The sequence below is a fragment of the Pleurodeles waltl genome, chromosome 11 (genome assembly GCF_031143425.1).
Source record: "Pleurodeles waltl isolate 20211129_DDA chromosome 11, aPleWal1.hap1.20221129, whole genome shotgun sequence".
Classification (NCBI taxonomy): domain Eukaryota; kingdom Metazoa; phylum Chordata; class Amphibia; order Caudata; family Salamandridae; genus Pleurodeles; species Pleurodeles waltl.
Genome location: NC_090450.1, coordinates 32,469,527 through 32,490,919, shown reverse-complemented (window position 1 = coordinate 32,490,919; position 21,393 = coordinate 32,469,527). Strand labels below are relative to the sequence as shown.

Here is a 21,393-nt window from a genome sequence, read left to right as displayed (position 1 = left end):
AGCTTTGATTAACTGTATACCAAAATGCATCACACTACGATGTTCAGGAAGCAAAATATAAACAAGCTGAATACTTCAGATTATAAACACAGTGCAAGCATAATAATCAATCAGAATAATAGAGCAGAGAAACAAAGGCCTTTCATCCCTGTGTGGAACTTAACTTAGTCCATGAAAAGCTGGGAAGCCCTCTACCGCCTGCTTGGACCTCTCTCCCTCTCAAGCGTCACGGTCTCTGAACAGCAAAACAGGGAGGCAACGCTGGGCCATGGCAGCTTTCACAACCCCATCTGCGAGCTTCAAATCCCTCACCCGCACTTCAGTGCTTAAATAACTTGAAGCTTGGATTCTATCTCTTTCTGGCATTTTCTAGCTATGTTATCAGCACTTGGCTGCTCTGCCCTTCCCCAGCCTTTGTTTTCATTCCATCTTCTCCCTGTACTCTTGTTCTCAAGGTTGAGACAGAGTCTTCTACACAAACAAGCTTGAAAATAATATCATGAACTTTTCCACGTTGTTCGGGGGTTTTAGCAGGCATCACGCTCATCTACACTGCTCAAGCTAATTAACCCTTCGCATCACAATGTCTTCCGCACCTTTCCCTATACTGATCACCCCATCACAAAGAGCTTCAAGTAAGTACAGGGAAGCATTTAAAGTGTAATGTAAATAAAGGAATTTGAAATCAGATGATGAAAATTAATATCCTCAAATTGATTCATAGGAGCAGTGCAAGTGCATCAAGCAGAATATATTAAGGACAATATGTGGCTTCAATTGAATTTAGAAAAGCTCCAACCTTCCTATTAAATGTTATTTATCTTATTCGTTTCAGATTAAATGTGTTATGATTTGTGTATGTGTTTGATGGAATGCGTGTTTCTGTATTTTTTTGTGTATTTTCTTGTGGCTCAAATAATCAACAATGTATAGGCCTGGCTTTCTGGATTCCAGTAATGACTCAGTGGTGGGTCCATGGATTCTAATAATGGTTCTGGGTTCCTGTAATGATAAAGTGGGGATCCACAGAAGTCATAAGGTTGGGAACCGCTGCTGTATAGAAATGAGACAATAATTTCACAACATTATTCATAATTCCGTATGGAAATGAGTCCATGAGTCTACAAAACTCCTCATAACACTGTATACAGAAATGACACAGTGATTCCACAACACTATTCATACTACTGTACAGAAATGAGACAAAGATTCCACAACACTATCCGTAACATCATACACAAATGAGACCACCGTTCTAAAACATTAATAATAATACACAGAAAAAAGTGAGCAAGTTTGCATAGATGAAGGATAAAAATAAAATTCCCAGTGCAAAATTAAACACATCAAAGACCTGTTATTTGTTGCAAAAAGATATCAGAAACAGTTCAAAAGAAGTAAGTTAAAAAAAAGCTACACTAGCACGGAATGTGTAGAAACATGCAGAAACATTCTAACTTTTCTCTATCAAAGCTGTGCAACAAAATATACATGCTCTCTCTGCTTGTCATTGATTTCAAGCTAAAAATACAGAAGAAAGAAAAGCAATGTTCTGTTTGTGTTGCTTTAAACAACTGCTTCAATTATGCTCTGTGACTGAACCTGCCTTTCACCTCGGCTGCTGGCAGCAGGACTTTTGAGGTTAGGACTCAACTGTAATAACCTATAATAATCAAGTTCTGATGTATTTTCTTTAATCGGTGACTGGGTGCATTACAAGTGGACGATAATAAGAAAATTAGATACTGGAGTTCATAGAGGGATACCAGAATCCCATGTGTTATAACTCCATATAGCCAAGACACCATGATTCATAAAACCAGGGCGGAAATGAGACCATGATTGTATTATTCATAACACCTTACAGAAATGAGACCATGATTCTGTAACACTAACTATGACTCCATACAGTCATGAGACCATGATTCATAATACTGTATGGAATTGAGACCATGACTCCAAAACACTATTCTTAACACCATACAGAAATGAGACCCTAATTCCATAACACTACTCATGGGACCATAAGAAAATGAAACCATGATCCCATAGCATTCTTCGAACACCATACGGAAATGAGACCATGATTCCGTAACACTAACTATGACTCCATACAGCCATGAGCCCATGATTCATAATACCAAATGGAAATGAGACCATGAGCCCAAAACTCTATTCATAACACCATACAGAAAAGAGATCCTAATTCCATAACACTCTTCATAACACCGTACTGAAATGAGACCATGATTCCATAACAATCTTCATAACACCGTACAGAAAACAGACCATGTCTCTGTAACACTAATTATAACTCCATTCAGCGATGAGACCATGATTCATAATACCGTATGGAAATGAGACTATAATTTTTTTACATTTTTCATAACACCATCTAGAAATTATACCATGAGTCCACACACTCTTCATGACACCATATAGAAATGGGACCCTTATCCCATACCACCGTACGGAAATGAGACCATGATTCCATAGCACTAATAGTATGGAAGTGATTTCTGGTCCTTTAGGGAACCCATGCCAGGGCTTAATGTGAGGGGAAGTTAGGCATGCAAGTCACATATGTCACCTTCTCCTCTGATAATGGAATATGTGTCCGCAGTGAAAGTTCAGCAGGAGTTGGATGCTGTTCTTGGACCCACACAAGTCATCAATTATGAGGATCGGAAGAGGCTGCCGTACACCAACGCTGTGGTTCATGAAATCAACCGCATCAGCGATGTTGTTTCTGTTGGCATCGTGAGGCAGGTGATAAAGGAAACAATGCTGCAGGGGGTACACCTGAAGAAGGTACATACAGTTACCTAATATTTCACACTCTGTTGATTGTCCTCCAAAAGTATAGGCCTCATGGCTCAATATCATTATTGAGTGGGTGTTTTTTATATTTATTGTCTAGTGCTTTGTAAAGTGCTCAAATGGGACGTTCCTGACAATTTAAAGTATGGTTGAAGTTGAAGTCATTACAACTATAATAAATTGTGTTAGGATATTAATGACAACTTAACCATGTTCCTTAAATATTTTCTGGATGTGGCCCCAAAAAGAACCAAATGTTTCTTCTCAGTAAAATGTTGATCAGGGAGCCAGTGTGTAGGCCTTTTTAGTCAAAATTGCCATTGGCTAATGCTACAAAATCATTATGCTGCTGTTAGAGTCAGTTTCCAGCACTCCAAATCCGACCAAGAGTTCTGGGAAGACTGGCATGATGGTGTAGTGTATTTCATAAACCGATAATAAGTCCACACTGGGTACACCTCCCCACAGAGAGAATAAAGGCATTTCTCCAACAAGCTATGATGAACGTGTTCCCTGTCCCCAAACAAATTCTTACGGGCATTCCTCACACTTATGTGCCGGCATTCTAGTCCTTAACAGCGTCCCTGTCTGTGACGTCACAAATTGTTTGAATTACCAGGGCTGCATATTAAAAGGAGAGGAGGCTCAATGTGAATTCATAATATCGACAAAGACATTTTTCGAAATTATGGAAATACAGCATATTTTAGTTTCTTAACACATAAAAGGGCATATTTGTAACTGAGCATACTCCTAGCATATTTAACAGTTAATTTTTAATATGCCAGTAGTTAATTTTTAATATGCCAGTTAGGAGGGTATGTGCACAATTCAGTGTCAACCCTATTCTCCCTTACAGAGAACTCACAAAATTCTAGTAATGAATTTAAAGTACTTTCATCAGGGCTTACCAAACAATCTCACTGATGTCAACCCACTAGTGCCTCACTATAGCAGGGATACATCTAAGGTATATGAACATACTACTTCCAAGAGCATGATGACACCACGCCTGTTTAGACTGGTTCATTCCCCCATAGACAACATCCAGGTGTTTAAAAATCAAAAAGAACATATGTATTTTTGCAAGGGTAGATGCTGTTTCTTACAGTGTTCGTGAACATCCAGGAGACTGTCTTGGATAGCATCAAGGTGTCTCCCCTCACCTGGCACTTCATGGAGCGTGATATAGATATGTTTGCACTGTCTCATGTGCACTCTCTTGTACTCTCTAACACATACTGCCTCTTGTGGGGCTTGGATGTATGGTCAGGAGCTGTTTCGTGTTAGGAAGGGAACATAAAATCAGTGCATTGTCATAATATGCAGCAAATGGCAGTGCCTATCTGTTTTCAGTCCAATCTGTGCTGGAAGTGGATGTTGACAGTGGGTTTAGTAGGTGCAGGTTAACATGGTAATGAACTCCAACTCTCCTAGAAACTAAACTCCAATAGAAAGGATGTTCCTGCCACCGATACCAGGGATATCATCTCAGTAGTTATCAATTCCTTGTCAGCAACTGTACAAGTCACATTAATGAGTACATGAATATGTTGTCTACTCTCCAAAAATGAAGCGCTTTCAATCCCACATTATACCCACAGAGAATTATACTACCCAGAGACTGTAAAACGTTATATCGATACATGTACCTTAAACATACCACAGCAAAGTTCATAAAATATCTGCTGGTCAAAAATAAAGCTCTTCAAGAGTAAGCAATCCCTTTACTGTCTTGAATATCATCAAATATGGAGTCCACAATAGATTATTTTCTTACTGTGACCCTCAATTCCAGCCAATTGTGAAAGAGTAGCAATCTCCATGATTCAACAAAGGTATCTGGATTTTAGGAGTTCGACCCTAAACATGGGATTGAAGTAGCTTTATTGGCAGGTTGGTGCTTAGTTCCAACTTTACATTATTCTATACTCTTCCTTTTTGAACTAACATTCCAGGGTCATGGTTTTCAATGATGCAGCAGGGGCAGCACCCTGTATATTTTACTGCCCAAATAGGAGCCATGGTGGGCCAATTTTATATTTGTATTTAAGTCCAGAACACCTTTGCTATGCCACCCCAGTCATCTTTGACATGACTTGGCCATCTTTAAAATAGCTTTAAACAATTGTGAAAGTATGGAGGTATCTTATATAGACTATTCTGGTGCAACTATTTCTTAGTATTGGAAAGGGGGGTTGAGGGGGGTGAAACCCTACTAAGCAGCAAACACAATTCTTGTCAGGGTGAAACACAATCAAACTCTAAATTAACCTGTGTTTAACCCTCTGGTGGCTTGGCGCATAAGCAGAAAGGCTTAAATTAGAGGCAATGTGTTAAGCATTTATGTAGCATTTCAAACAGTAATAAAGTGATAAAACAACACAAGAAAAATCCCACACTTATTAGAACAATATAGTAAAATAAAATGTAATAAATTATGTGTTAGACCAAAATGACAAAAATCCAATAAGAAGAACTAGGGATATGCAATTTTAAAGATGTAAGTGAAAACAGTGCCTAAAAGCACGAAGTACCAATTGTGGTTATCTGATCGTGCTGGACCGGAACAAAGTCACAAGTTCAGGTCCCACCGCGATGGAACGTGGGTTGGATACAGGGACCAGTTTATCCCCCCTGAACAAAATACTTCAATCCTGGTTTGCAGAGCATTGCAAGATCCTGTGTTGAGGATGGGTCATGCAGCAGCAGTTCTTAGGCAGCTGCAGTGCTGTGATGCAGAGTCCTACGTTGTCGACTAGGAGGCCACTGATGAAGGGCTCATGATGCGAAGTCCTGCGTCGAGGGTACGTCATGCAGCAGCAGTTCTGAGGAATTTGTGGGCTATGGTACAAAGTCATTCGAAACTGCAGGTTGCAATAAGAGGTCCTGTGCTCTGGTGCAGCAGTTCTGACACAGCTGGGACGAGATGCATTGCAGTGGTGTGGCACCACATGGGGGTAAGATGCACAGTAGGCATTATCCAGGTGCTGGGGTCAAGGTAGTTGGGGCAAGTCTGTCCTTGAGGCCCTGATCAGGATGCCAGCCTACTAGTGGTCCTTAGTCACCAAGGTTGGTTCAAGGCCACAACATTTAGAATCTGAGGTGCAAATGTATCCAATATTTTTACCTTACCATGCCAACGCTCTGTTTGGCGTGCATATCGACGATGCCTTGCAATCAGTCAAGGCTGACTCTGACACTGCAAGAGCTTTTGGCACATTACAGTTTCGAAAGAACACACTTGAGAGGGACCGGCAAAAGAGACCTTGTCTGTATCAAGGAGGATAACAGAGGTATCAGACTTATCAGCCCTCTGAGTAGCCCTTAGGCTAGCTTACCTACCATGACAACAATCTGGTGTTGTCTATGCCATCCTGTGGGAGAAATAATTCCAAAGTTTGGTCAAATATGGCATAAAATAGCATCAGACAAATAAGTCCTGGATCTCATCACATATAGTTAGATGTTAGAGCTCACCCAGATTCCGCGCACTACTCCACCAAAACGTGGGTGCCCACCTCATCTCTATTTGCTTTGGAAGGGAGAGCTAGTTGGGCTAACCAAAGGTTCCATAAAGAAAGGCCGACATTCTCAGCAAGGAACGGGCTACTATTCTCTGTTTTTCCTAATAGACACGATAGGAGTTGCGATCCATTATAGACCTATGGAAATTAAACAAGTATTTCCGGAAACAATCCATTTACATGGTCATCCTTTCCGGCACCATATGACAGCTCTGAATTTACAGAATTCATATTTCCACATTCCCACCCATGCATCAAAGTTCTCCCATTTGGCTTCCGATCAGCTTTTTTCATTAAGGACAGTCATCAGGTATTATCCTACTTTGACACCTTGTTGATAAAAGCACCAACAGCATTTCAAGCATCCAGGGCCACAGAGGCTTGCCTAAGGTTAGTTCACAAACTAGGTCTCCTTGTGGATTATCAAAGATCCTCAACTCCTCCATCCAGGAAGATACTGTTCCTTGCCGCAACATTAGATACTGTCCAAGAAAAAGACCCTCAATATGACCCTGGCAGTCTTCTGATGGCCCTGGCCACAGTGGTGGTTTCATCGCCGACGGGCTGGTGCTGAAGACCCCTACATTATGAGTGTGGCGGGTTGGGCTCCCAGCGGGAAAGCACCAGCAACGAGGAAGCTGGCTCTGAATGCAGCCTGCGGAGTTGCTGGTGTGCGACGGGTGCAGTTGCACCCGTCGTGATTTTCAGTGTCTGCCAAGCAGACACTGAAAATCTCAATGGGGCCCCCAGGGGCCCCACGACACCCGTTCCCGCCATCCTGTTTCTGGCGGTGAAAACCGCCAGAAACAGGATGGCGGGAAGGGGGTCGGAATCCCCATGGCGGCGCTGCTTGCAGCGCCGCCGTGGTGGATTCCCTGGGGCAGTGGGAAACCGGCGGGAAACCGCCGGTTTCCCTTTTCTGACCGCAGCCTTACCGCCGCGGTCAGAATTGCCCCAGAAGCACCGCCAGCCTGTTGGCGGTGCTTCCGCAGCACTCTGCCCTGGCGGTTTTCAACCGCCAGGGTCAGAATGACCGCCTATATTCCCTTAGGAGGTAAGCAAATTACACAATATATACACTAGTAACCAAAAACAGGTAAATACAGGGTAGGAAAACAATGCAAAAATGGAAAAATCACAAAAGGTTGCAATGGGCCGAGGGGGACACAAACCATATACTAAAATCGTGGAATGCCAAAGTCGGTTTCCCACCTAAGCAAGTGTAGTGTGTAGAGGGGCTCTGGGAGTGTAAGAAAACACCAAAGGTAAGTAATGTACCCCACCCCGAGCCCAGGAAAGCAAGAGTACAACACACCAAGTTTCCAAAAAACACTAACAGAGATGTTATAAAAGATAATGCAAGAACCAGAAGAGACTGCAAGACACCAATAATGGATTCCTGGACCTAAAGACCTGTGGAAGAAGAGGACCAAGTCCAAGAAGCACTGAAGAGTCCAGGGAGAACAGGAGCCTCTGTTAACCCGGATGAAGGTGCAAAAGAAGAACTACCAGTGAGAAGACAAAGTCAGTATTGGACCAAAGAAGACAGATGCGGGTTCCTGGTTGGTGCTGAAGATGTCCCACGCCAGATGGATGAATGCAGTATGGTTTACGTTGCTGGATTCCACCAACAAGCCTTGGCACACGCAAAACACGCGGTTTACGGAAAATGGTGCTGCCTGGGACCAGGAGGGACCTGGTGGCCTCCACCCAGGAGGGGGAGACAGAGGGGACTCTCAGCAATTCAGAAAGCCCCCAGAAGACCAGGCATCGTGCACAGAAGTCCCACAGCACGGGGACAAAGGAGGTGCAAATGGATGCCCATGCAGCACAACACAAATGATTCCCACGCTGCCGGAGAACCACTCAGGGAGCTGTGCATCGCAGGATGGAGTGCTGGGGGCCTAAGCTGTGCTGTGCATGAAGAAGTTCTTGGAAGGCTGCACACAAGACTTGGCAACTGCATGTCACGTGGTGCATGTGGGTACTGTCTTGTATGGGGAGGCAAGCTCTTACCTGTACCAAAGTTGGACAGCTAGACGTTGGGACTGCCGGAGTCACTTTAGTACACCATCCGTGTTGCTGGATCCACGCCTTTCATCTGGAGAGAGGACCCAAGCCACCTGTCGTCGCTGTAGAGAGGTGCCTGCTGAATCAGGGAAGAGACTCCGTCACTCCATGGGAGATTCCTTCAGTTCTTCTGGTGCAGGCTGAAAACAGGCAGTTCTCGAGGATGCATGACCTGGAAACCGTTGCAGTTGCTGGCAGGAGCTGAAGATACAATGTTGCAGAAGTAGTCTTAGCTTCTTTGTTGCAGTTTTGTAGAGTTCCTGGCACAGTCAGCGGTTGATCTGTCGGAAGAAGATGAAATAAAGGATGCAGAGGATTCCTGTGGGAGTCTTGCAATCCGAATCTGAAGAAAAACCCAGAGGAGAGACCATAAATAGCCCTGAGAGGGAGATTGGTCACCTAACCTGGAAAGGACGTATCAGGAGGGGTCTCTGATGTGGTCTACTGGCACTGCCCACTCAGATGCTCCCAGAGTGCCCCACCACCTTGGAATCCATGATGGCAAAACCCAGGGACACTCTGGAGGAGCTCTGGGCACCACCCCTGGGGTGGTGACGGACAGGGGATTGGTCATTCCCCTTTCATTTGTCTAGTTTTGCGCCAGACCAGGGAGTGGGGGTCCCTGAACCTGTGTAGATTGGATTATGTAAGGAGGGCACCATCTGTGCCCTTCCAAGAATTTCCAGAGGCTCTGGGAGGATACCCCTCCCATGGTTGTACTTACCTATTTCCAATGGGGGAGGGTGTAATATCACTCTCCTAAAGGAAATGCATTGTTCTGCCTTCCTGGGATTGAGCTGCTCAACCCACAGGAGGGCAGAAGCCTGACTGTGAGGTGGCAGCAGCTGGGGCTGCAGTGACAACCTCAAAAGGCTGGTATGGCAGTACTGGGGGCCCACCGTGGAGCCCCCAGAGCGCATGGAATTGTGCAATCAATACTGGAATCAGTATTGGGGTACAATTCCCAGTTGTTAGATACCTTACATGGTCATATTCTGAGTTACCATTGTGAAGCTGTACAAAGGGACTGACCTATGAGCAGTGCACACTTAAAATGGCATCCCCTACTCACGAAGTCCTGCAAAATGGGCCTGGACAATGTGGGGGCACCTCTGCTAGTGCAGGGGTGCCCTCACACACAGGTACTTTGCACCCAGCCTTCACGGTCTGAAGGCCTGACATATAGGTGACTTATAAGTGACCTTGTGCAGTGAAAATGGCTGTGAAAAAATGCATGCACTATTTCATACAGGTTGCAATGTCCTGTAGAAGCCTTTGTATGGGCTCCTTATGGGTGGCAAAAGAAATGCTGCAGCCCATAAGGATCCCCTGGAACTCCAATGCCCTGGGTACCTAGGTACCATAACTAGGGAATTAGAAAGGGGGTCCAGTATGCCAATTTGGAGTGAAATACTGGGTTACCAGTATGGAAGTACAAATTTGGAACCAGAGAGAGCAGGAGCACTGGAGTTCTGGTTAGCAGGACTCCAGTGACACAGTTAAGCATACTGACTGAAACAGTGAAACAAATTGACAAGTAGGCCACAAACCATGAGCACTGGGGTCCTGGCTAGCAGGATCCCAGTGGCACAGTTAAAACACACTGGCAAACACTGACAAAAAGGCCAAAAATGGTGGTAACCATGCTAGAAAGAGGCTACTTTCTCACATAACCCCACCTCTCCCAAACGTAGGACAATAAGGCTAACCTTGGCCAGTTGAGATTTTATTGTCTAAGTGGTGATAAGTTGAGAGTAGCTCTGCAATAGAGTGGTTACTCCCGTTATCATCCACTATATAGTTACTTCCCTATTTGTAAGGTCATTAAAACGTTTTAAAGTGGGGCAGTGTGACTTTCCCTATGATCCTATGTTAAGACAGGGCAGCTGTCCTAAGGATTGCAATGCTAGACAGGGATGCTGTCTCAGCAAGGCCAGAGCAGGGCAAAAAGTTTGACCCCATGGCTCTAAGAGAGTTTAAGGTTGCTGTTCCTCTTGGGTTGGAGCAAGACAGGGCTGCTGTCCTAAAGGCTCCACATAAGGACAGGGCTGCTGTCCTATGTTTTTAGAGGTAGTGCAGGGCTGCTGCTCTAAAGTTTCTCTGGGAGGGCTAGAGGGTTGCTCCAAATTTACTAAAACAGTGCAGTTCTGCTTATCTGTTTTAGTGGTTTCACAGAGAGGGACTTTTACCTCTGGGAGTTTAGCTGTGGTAGCTGTGGACTCCCTTGGTACAGGTTTCACCCCAGGAGAGGTATCTCCTACCACAGGAATGGTATGCTTAGTGGTAGGGTGGGGAAGGGATACTTTGACACCCTTTTTACCTGTGGGGTAGAAGAATCTTGAGGCTTTAGGGTTCCTGCTCTTGTTTGCTTTTTCATTTCACTTGAACTCAGAGGAAGCAATTCCTCAGGGATATCCAGCATGGATGCAAGGATCCTAAACTCTACCTCAGCCCAACCTGAGGCCTCTAGGTCATTACCTAAGAGGCAGTCTACAGGCAAGCTAGGTGATACCACCACCTGCTTTGGGCCAGTAACTCCACCCAACTAAGTTGCACTACAGCTAAGGGGAGAGACTGAGTGGAGTTATTGACATCAGTAACCTGGTACTTCTGTCCAAGGAGGTGTTGTGCAGGTGACACCGGTTTTCTGTCGCCAAAGTGATACTGGCACCTGTGTCCCTGTTGGCCTGGGCCTCAACACCGTTTATTTGAATTGACTGCTTGTACTTATCCATGTTAAGGGGACAAGCAGCCAAGGTGGCAAGGCCAATGCCACCAGGTGAGACCTACCCCAGTTTCTATTATGGCCCCAAATGTGAACCCACCTACACCTTTAGTTTGACTATTGCCAGTAGTCCTACCACTATTACTACTACTACTAGGGGCATTTGACGTTGAAGTTGATGTATTAGTGGTCGTAGGCTCAGGGGCTTTACCTGGGCAGGACGTATGCCCTGGCCTCAGGCCTTTACCTCTGCACACATAGCACCAAGGCTTTTTATTGTGTGTAGAGTGTGAAGAAGAAGAGGTTTTATCCCCACCCGCAGAAGAGTACTGTGGACCTGAAGAAGGATCTTTATGTTTATGTTTGTCCCCATGCTTGTCCTGAGATTTTTTACCATCTTTCTTTTCTCTATCACCCCCTGTATGAGCTTTTCTGCTCACCCTTGTTTTGAACCATTTGTCCGCCTTCTGACCCAATTCTTGGGGAGAGGTCAGATCTGAGTCCCCTAGGTACTGGTGTAACAAATCAGACACACAACTATTCAATATATGCTCTCTCAAAATAAGATTATATAAACCCTCATAGTCAGACACTTTGCTGCCATGTAACCAACCTTCTAAAGCTTTGACAGAACGGTCCACAAAGTCAACCCAATCTTGTGAAGATTCTTTCTTGGTTTCCCTGAACTTGATTTTGTATTGCTCTGTGGTGAGCCCAAAACCATCAAGGAGTGCATTTTTCAGAATGTCATAATTGTCTGAGTCCTCCTCCCTAACAGTGAGGAGTCTGTCCCTTCCTTTATCAGAGAAGGACAAGCAAAGAATAGCAGCCCACTGACTATGAGGGACTCTTTGAACTTTACAGGCCCTCTCAAGTGCAGCAAACCACTTTTGGATATCATCCCCCACCTTGTATGGGGGGGAACAATTTTGTGTAAGTTTCTTGAGTTAATGGTGTCCTCCCTACCTCATAACGTCTAAAACTACTGTTGTTGCTGCCACCATGGGGAACTATCCCCAACCCATGCCTTTCCCTTTCTATAGCTAAGGTTTCCCTACCTAGGGCCAATTGTTGCTGTTTTAGCCTCAGTCTAGCCTCTTCCAATCTCAGATTTTTGAGTTCCCTGTCTAGGGAGTTATCCTCAGGATTGGATGTGTGAGACCCTTCAGAGACTGAGGTGATATGGGAATGAGCAGAGGATGATCTTTCCCTGGCTTGTGTAACCCTAGTAACCTGGCCTATGGGTGTGACACTACATGGTTTACCAGGGGGAAGATCTTGGGAAGGACCCTCCCCTGCATACTCAGGACTCTCTCCTGATTCTACCTGGTTAGAATCCCCCTCTATCTCCTCTACCTGGTGACCAGACTGTTCTTGGCCATCCTGGAGAAGGAGATTTAAAAGGAAATCTTTATTAGGGTTCTTCCCAATCCCTAGGCTACTCTCTTAGCAAAGCCCTCTCAAACCTTTAAAGTTTAGGTTCTCATAAGTGGTTTTGACAACCCTAGGGGTGGCCTCAGAGAAAGACATAGTGATAGAAAAGTTAGAATAAAGTGAAAGGAAAGAAAATACCTACTATTCTAACTTTTAGAAATGTAGAATGCAAGTGCAACTACTAGGTATATGTTTTTATAGCCCCAAGTATAGATTACTGTTGGACCTGGCCCTTTTACAGGGTCATTCCCCAGACTTTTTGAAGACTTTTTGCTTTTTGCCTCCTTATTTTTCAGTCCTTTGTTGGCTGACGTAATGACTCTGAGCACTTTTTCACTGCTAACCAGTGCTAAAGTGCATGTGCTCTCCCATGTAAAATTGGTATGATTGGCTTATACCTAATTTACATATTTAATTTACCTATAAGTCCCTTGTAAAGCGGTATCCCTATACCCAGGGCCTGTAAATTAAATGTTACTAGTGGGCCTGCAGCGCTGCTTGCGCCACCCACTGAAGATGCCTTTCAAACCTATCTCAGGCCTACTAGCGCAGGGCCTGTGTGCGCAGTTTTCTGCCACAGGGACCTGGCATCTAAATTTACTTTCCAGGCCCAGAACTCCCCTTTTACTACATGTAAGTCACCCCTAAGGTACGCCCTAGCTAGCCCTATGAGCAGGGTGCCATGTATGTAGAAGGCAGGGCATGTGCCAGGTTGCGTGGCCTGTCCTGGTAGTGACAAACAGCCTAACTTGGTGTCTCACTGCTGTGAGTGCTGCCCTCTCATAGGATTGCATTAGAAATGCCCTGCCTTAGGTGTAAGGGGTATTGTCTGATTTATGAGGGGTAGCGTAGGCATGTTTTGTATGGTTGGAATAGTGATGAGAAATGCTGCTTACAGGTGTAGGTTTTTTTTTTTATTACTATTACAGAAATGCCACTTCTAGAAAGTGCGCATGTATCTGTGCTTATGACTCTGGTCTTTTTGCAGCTTGCCTCCAATCCACGTCTGGGCAGACTGACAGCTTGGGCTTTGTGCATTCTTTTCAGACAGCCTGTACACAGGGAGTCTGGAGGTGTCACAGAGGTGCATCTACATATTGTATAGACTTCCTTGGCTGAGAGAAGGGGGAGGCAGGGCACACCTGCATTTGTAAAGGCTGTGCCCTGGCCTCGCACAATAGGGTTGTTTACCCCCCACTGATGTTTGGAGCCTATGCTGGAGAAGAGAAAGGGCACTCCCAGAACCAGTTGTAACTGGTTGGAACCCCCTCTCCTCCCCATTGTAAAACACACTATAAACTTTGTATAAGTACAGGGGAATATTCCCCACAATTTAGACATTCTTTGGACATTTTTGGGACTTGAAACTGGACACAGGACGCTGCTAAATGGACTCACCAGGAAACCACCTTAGACTGCTGCTGCTGTGCTGACATGTGACCTGCCTGGTCACTAGGAGGAACTGCCACCATCTGCATTCCTTGTGCTGGTCTGTGTTTGGGCCTAGTACCCCTTCGCTAACCTCCCCTCTGTCTCCAGGAGCAGGGTGCTGTGGCCCTGACCCCGGCAACTTTTCCCTGCACGAGGAGTGCTGACTCGATGGATCCTTAGCGTTTTGAGAGCGCTCTTTTGTGCCCCATTGCGCTATGAGGTGCATTTCCATGCTGGATAATCACCACCGCAGCCCGGGCTACAAATATGGCCTTGGCGCTTTGAAAAGCGCTTCCTGGCTGCCCCAAAATCACTGCTGCAGCCCGGGCATCATCTTCTGAAGAAGCGCGAGTATCGCGCACCTTCCAGTGCCCCCGGGGCACGAGAAAAAGGTAACCCAAGCAAGCATGCTCCTATCGGTACTCCCGGGGCACTTGGAGTGCCCCCGGGGCACCAGCCGCCCTCTATTCTCTACCAGATCACCGCGGCGGCCCGGGAATCAAACCAGAAACACTTGCGCACCACATCGGGTGCGGGCGAGTGTGTATCTGTGGCATCAGGAGGGAGAGAGACCTCATCAGAGGTTTTCTCAGGATCCCAGGGCCGCCCCTGAGGAGCAGGACTTGGGGGGAGGCGAGGGGAAGGCCCCACTACCCCTGGTCTCTGCCATAGGAGCGGGACACTCCTTTTTTGAAACTGGGCATTATTCATTGAGAACGGGAAAGGGAGGCCTCGACGAAGGCCCCTTCCTCTCGCCCCCATTTCTGTTGTTGGTCCTTGCCTGGCCCGCACCCTTTGTGAAGGGTGTGCCAAGGCCGAGGGAGGCCCCCACAGAGATTGCGGGCCCCAGGAGGGGCCCATTTTTTGCAACAGAGAGGGTGCAGTCCGCCCCTCTCCCCCAGGAGCACCGCATGGCCCCTGTTTCGTAAATAGGAGCGCCGGGGGCCCCCATGCTCATCTTGGCACTAGAAGTGCCTTTTCTTCATAAAACCAGGTACTTTTAAGGATATTTGCTCCATGAACTTAATATGGACCATGGGGGGTTTATATGTGTCCTACTTGCTTTTATGGCGGTATATATGTGTGCTGATGTTCCTTTTATGGGCATGACATGCTGATATATATTTGATGACTTGTGATATGTTCTCTAATGTTCCTTTTATGGATATTTACAAGGTATTCATGAGTACATATATTTCTTTACTGTAATTCCTGACTACTGCTTATGTTGCAGAATCCTGAGTACTTACGTGCTCTAATGTGACTACTGCTTATTCTTGCAATCAATCAATCAATGTATTTGTAGAGCGCATTACCCACCCGTAAGGGTCTCAAGGCGCTGAGGGGAGGGGTGCTGCTACTGCTCGAATAGCCAGGTTTTGAGGTGCTTCCTGAATGTCAGCAGGTCTTTGGTCTGTTGTAGGAGCAAAGGAAGGGTGATCCAGGTCTTGGCAGCGAGGTGGGAGAAGGATCTGCCTCCAGTGGTCGCTCTTCGGATGCGTGGGACGGTGGCGAGAGTGAGGTCGGCTGAGCAGAGTTGGTGGGACAGGGTGTGGAAGGTGAGTCGTCTGTTGAGGTAGGCTGGACCGATGTTGTGGAGTGCCTTGTGCGCGTGGGTGAGGAGCTTGAAGGTTATCCTTTTGCTGACGGGGAGCCAGTGTAGGTCTCTCAGATGGGGAGTGATGTGGCTGTGGCGGGGGCATTGAGGATCAGGCGTGCGGAGGCGTTTTGTATGCGTTGCAGTCGTTTGAGGAGTTTGGCCAGGGCTCCTGCGTAGAGGGCGTTTCCGTAGTCAAGTTTGCTGCTGACGAGGGCTTGGGTGACTGTTCTTCTTGTCTCTGTGGGGATCCATCTGTAGATCTTGAGGAGCCTGCAGAGGGTGTTGAAGCAGGATGAGGAGACAGTGCTGACTTGCTTGGTCATGGAGAGTGTTGAGTCGAGGATGACGCCCAGGTTGCGTGCATGGTTGGTGGGTGTCAGGGCTGCTCCCAGAGTACCCAGAGTAATCGGCCACCAGGAGTCATCCTAGGCTGAGGGGTTGGCGCCGAGGATGAGGACCTCTGTCTTTTCTGAGTTCAACTTCAGTTTGCTGTTCCTCATCCATTCGGCGACAGCCTTCATTCCTTCGTGGAGGTTGGATTTGGCAGTGAGGGGGTCCTTGGTGAGGGAGAGGATCAGTGGGGTGTTGTTGGTGTAGGAGATGATGTCGAGGTTGTGTAGCCGGGTGACGTTGGCGAGTGGGGCCATGTACACGTTGAATAGTGTAGGGCTGAGGGACGGTCCTTGGGGGACGCCGCAGATGATTTTGGAGGCTTTGGATCAGAAAGGGGAGAGGCGGACACTCTGGGTTCTGCCAGAGAGAAAGGAGGTGGTCCAATCCAGAGCTTTGTCCTGGATCCCTGCGTTATGGAGGCGTGTGCGTAGGATGCAGTGGCAGACGGTGTCGAAGGCGGCCGAGAGGTCCAGGAGGATGAGGGCCGCGTTTCGTCATTGTCAAGCAGGGCCCTGATGTTGTCGTCGATGAGGGCAGTTTCGATACTGTGGTTGCTGCGGAACCCTGACTGGGAATGGTCCAGGATGTTGTTTTCTTCGAGGTAGTGGGTCAGTTGTCTGTTGACGATCTTCTCAATGACCTTGGCCGGGAGCAGGGAGATGGGACGGAAATTCTTGAGGTGTCTCGGGTCCGCCATGGGCTTCATGAGTATTAGTAACTTGGGTAACGTTCTGACAACTGCTAAGGTAGCAGGGTATTACTGACGTGTAATGTTGGTCTAATTATGTTTTGTGCAATACTGTTTATTTTTACACAGCTCAGTGTTGTGTTTACTTTGTGGTGTACATCTTGCGTCACGTGTGTTGTGTGTGTTGTGCGTGTTGTGCAAACGCTTTACACATTGCTTCCGGGTTAGGCCTGACTGCTCGTACCAAGCTACCAAGGGGGTGAGCAGAGGTTATCTTGGACGTGTAACTCCCTTGCCCTGACTAGAGTGGGTGGGTTCTGTCTGGCTTAGGTGCATACCCTAGCCAACCCGCAACCCCATTTCTAACAATTACCCTATCCTGTAGAAAGCACCGTTGACAGAGTGATAAGGCAATTGCAAGTACTTATCCCATCACTGCACCACCAATGTAGGAGGCTGGCCTGGTTTGTAATGGGTACCAAGGGATACCAGGTCCAGTTATCCCTTATTAGTGAAATGAAATCAGTGTCTAGAAACCAGGCTGTCAGAGGTAGCTGTAGGAAGAGCAGCCAAGGTTGAACTAGGAGAGATGCAAAGCTCTTGCAATACCACTGTAGTCACACAGTACTCACACACATAAGAGACAATTCTCAGGTTTACAAAAATAAAGGTACTTTATTTTGGTGACACAAATACCAAAGTTACCATAGAGACTATTCTACCTTAGGAGGTAAGTAATACACAAATTCTATGCACTAGTATGCAGAAATATGCATAAAAACAGTTACAAAACAGTAACATTTATGAAAATCACAATAGATAGAAATAGCTCTAGGGGGACCACAAACCATATACTAAAAAAATGGAATGCTAAATTCGGTCCCCCACTGAGGTAAATGTAGTGTGTAGAGGGGAGCTGGAAGTACTAGGAAAGCCCAAAGGTAAGTACCACAACCCACTCCAGCGACCAGGAAAGCAGGAGTAAGTCACTGTAAATTCCCCAGATCACACACAGAGAAGAACAGATGAATAATGTAAAACCCAGAGGAGATTGCAAGACACCAACAGTGGATTCCTGGACAAGAGTACCTGTGGAAGAAGGGGACCAAGTCCAAGAAGCACAGCAGAGTGGAGGAAGGGCAGGCGCCCCTGTCCACCAGACTGAAGGTGCAAGAGGTGAGTCAACGGTGAAGAAGGAGAGTCAGCACTGCACCCAAGAAGATGAAGTCGAGTTCCTGGAGGTTGCAGGTGATGTCCCACACTGGAAGGAGGATTGCAGTAATTTTTGCATCTGCTGATTCTGCCAACAAGCCTTGGCACACGCAAACCTCGTGTTTAGCAGAAAGTGGAGCTGCCGGGGACCAGGAGGAACCAGATGGACTCTACACAGGAGGGGGAGTCAGAGGGGCCCTCAGCAACATATAGAGCCCACAGAAGACCAGGCAGGACCCACAGGAGTCCCACAGAGTGGGGCAGGAAAGTCACAGAAGAGGCCCATGAAGCAGTACGAAAAAGAACCACTCAGGGAGCTGTGCGTCACAGGATGGTGTGCTGGGGGCTGGAGCTTCAGGATGCCTGAAGATTTCATGGAAAGGATGCCAATAAAACTATGCAGCTGCAAAGGACACGGTGCATGGGGGTACTGTCCTACGTGGGCAGGCAAAGGCTTACCGCCACCCAAGTTGGACAGCTGGAAGAGAGGACCGTCGGGACCACTTCAGTCTACGACCCTTGATGCAGGATCCATGCAGCTCAGCAAAAGTGGGAATCCACGCAGCTGGTCGTCATTGCAGTTGATGCCTCCAGAAGTAAGGGGTGACTCCTTCACCCCAAGGGAGATTCCTTCATCCTTCTGATGCAGGCTTAAGACGGGTTGTCCTCAGAGGATGTACGAATGGGAAAATGTTGCAGTTGCTTGAAGGAGGTGGAAATACAATGTTGCAGGAGGTGCCTTGCTTCTTTGTTGCAGATTGTAGGGTCCTGAAGAGTCCAGATGTAGTTTCTTCGGTCAGAAGTCAAAGTGGAGGTTGCAGAGGAATCCTGCTGGAGTCATGCAATCCGAATCTGAAAGGAGGATTGGTCACCTAGCTGGGTGACCACCTATCAGGAGGGGGCTCTTAGGTCACCTGCTGGCACTGGCCACTCAGATGCTCCCAGAGTTCCGTGCCAACTTGGAATTCAAGATGGCAAAACCCAGGGACCCTTTGGAGGAGCTATGAGCACCACCCCATGGGTGGTGATGGTCAGGGGAGTGGTCACTCCCCTTTCCGGTGTCCAGTTTCGCACCAGAGCAGGGACTGGGGGTCCCTGAACTGGTGTAGACTGGTTTATGCAAGGAGGGCACCACATGTGCCCTTCAAAGCATTTCCAGTGGCTTCGGGAGGCTACCCCTCCCAAGCCTGTAACACCTATTTCCAAAGGGAGAGGGTGTAACACCCCTCTCCCAAAGGAAATCCTTTGTTCTGCCTTCCTAGGCTTGAGCTGCTCAAGCAACAGGAGGGCATAAACCTGTCTGAGAAGTGGCAGCAGCTGGGGCTGCCCAGGAAACCTCAGAATGCTGGAATGGCAATACTGGGGCCCTCTAAGGAGCCCCCAGAATGCATGGAATCATACAACTCATGCTTGCAAAAGCCTTGGGGATGATCTCAACATGTTTGATACCAAACATGCCAATGTTCGGAGTTACCATTATGTAGTTGGACATAGGTATTGATCTACGTCCAGTACACGTGAAAAATGGCATCCCCACACTCATGAAGTCTGGGGAAATGGTCCTGGAGGTTGTGGGGCACCTCTGCTAGTGCACAGGTGCCCTCACACACAGGTACTCTGTACCCTGCCTTCAGGGCTGGAGGGCCTGCTATATGGGTGACTTCTAAGTGATCTGGTGGAGTGTAAATGGCAGTGAAAGGGTGCATGTACCTTTTCACGCAGGCTGCCATTACAGTCCTGCAGAAGCCTTTGCATGGGCTCCCTATGGGTGGCAAAAGATATGCTGCAGCCCATAGGGATGCCCTGGAACCCCAATGCCCTGGCTACCTAAGTATCATATACTAGGGCAGTGGCTCCCAAACTTTTTTGTCCTGCAGCTCCCTTGACTTATTAGCCATTGGCCATGTCTCCCAGTTGTCACTTTTTTTTTTTACGGTGAGGGGATGTAAGCCAGGCCTCTGGAGCACTTCCATTTTTCTCCCTGAAAATAATTGGGATGAAGCCGATAAAGAGCTTCTGCGACAGGTGTGTCTTCCATTCTCCCCCACATTGCATTCCCAATTGGATTACTCTGGCCACAAGTGCACATTACAAAAACTAACAAGTTTGATTTATTTGCACTGTGATTCTTTATTTTTCATACTACATTACAGCTTAGTTCTGAATGTAACGTCTTTAGAATGGAGCAGTATGCTGGTATGAAAGAGAAAAAATTGCAATGCAAATAAATCAAACTTGTTAGGTCTTTGCAGTGTTACAATGTAAATTGTAAAACCCATGATGTTTGGTTTGCTTCCACTGCAGGTCTTTCTTTTTCATACTACCGTGCGGCTTCCTTGGCTCTATGGTAGTATGAAATAGAAATACTCGCAGTGGAAGCAGGGCCTAATTTGAGACTGTGGTATCCGGTATAGGGCACCAGCACTTATTTTTGAGGGCCGGCACTTATTTTTCTGCATCAGGCATTTACTGCGATCAAAAGATACACATGGGAAAGACGGAAGAAGAGAAGGCGGGAAGATCTCCTCACTGGGAGAAATCAGAAAGCTGCAAGAGTGAGCTGAAGGGGCAGGTAGAGGCTGTAAATGTATTAAAGAGGCACAAGATGGCTTTAGAATTATGCTGCTTCAGTATTCAGTGCTTGCACATTTAATTGCAGCAGCCGCATATTTCAGAGGAGAGCTTTCATTACTGGCACGTTTTTATTTACAAATTAAGCACCAACTTGATGGGTTTTACAATTTACAACATAACATTCTACAAACCTAACAAGTTTGATTTATTTGCACTGTAATTATTTTTCATACTAACTACCATATGACTCCGTTCTAAACCTAACAAGGCTTTAGAATGGAGCTGTGCAGTAGTATGAAAGAGAAAGAATAGCAGTGCAAATAAAGCACACTTGTTAGGGTTTGCAATGTTACGATGTAAATTGTAAAACCCATCAAGTTTGATTTGTTTACACTGCAAGTCTTTCTCTTTCATACTACTGTGTGGCTTTGTTGTCTGTACAAAGTGATGCTTTCTTTTTCATGCTACTGCACGGCTCTGTTCTAAACGTAACATGGCTTTAGAATGGAGCCGTGCAGTAGTATGAAAGAGAAAGAATCCCAGTGCAAATAAACAAAACTTGTTTGGTTTTTGTAATGTTATGTTGTAAATTGTAAAACCCATCAAGTTTGATTTGTTTACACTGCAAGTCTTTCTCTTTTATACTACCGTGTGGTTTTGTTAGCTGTACGATGGTAAGAAAGAGAAAGACTCAAAGTGGAAACACATCAAACTTGATGGGTTTTGCAATTTACAACTTAACATTGCAGCAACCTAACAAGTTTGAATTATTTGTACAGTGATGCTTTATTATTCATGCTACTGCACGGCTCCGTTTTAAACGTAACATGGCTTTAGAATGGAGCCGTGCAGTAGTATGAAAGAGAAAGAATTGCAGTGAAAAAAACAACATGTTAGGGTTTTGCAATGTTATGATGTA

The 21,393-nt window shown here is 46.4% G+C and overlaps 1 protein-coding gene across 1 annotated transcript in view; it reads left to right on the top strand.

The window, feature by feature from the left end:
• Positions 1-21,393, top strand: part of LOC138265307 (cytochrome P450 2J4-like) — a 213,237-nt gene that overhangs the window by 159,235 nt on the left and 32,609 nt on the right. Inside the window, exon 8 of the mRNA XM_069212915.1 lies at positions 2,624-2,811. Within this exon, the coding sequence (XP_069069016.1) occupies positions 2,624-2,811 (188 nt within the window). The remainder of the gene's footprint in view (positions 1-2,623; positions 2,812-21,393) is intronic.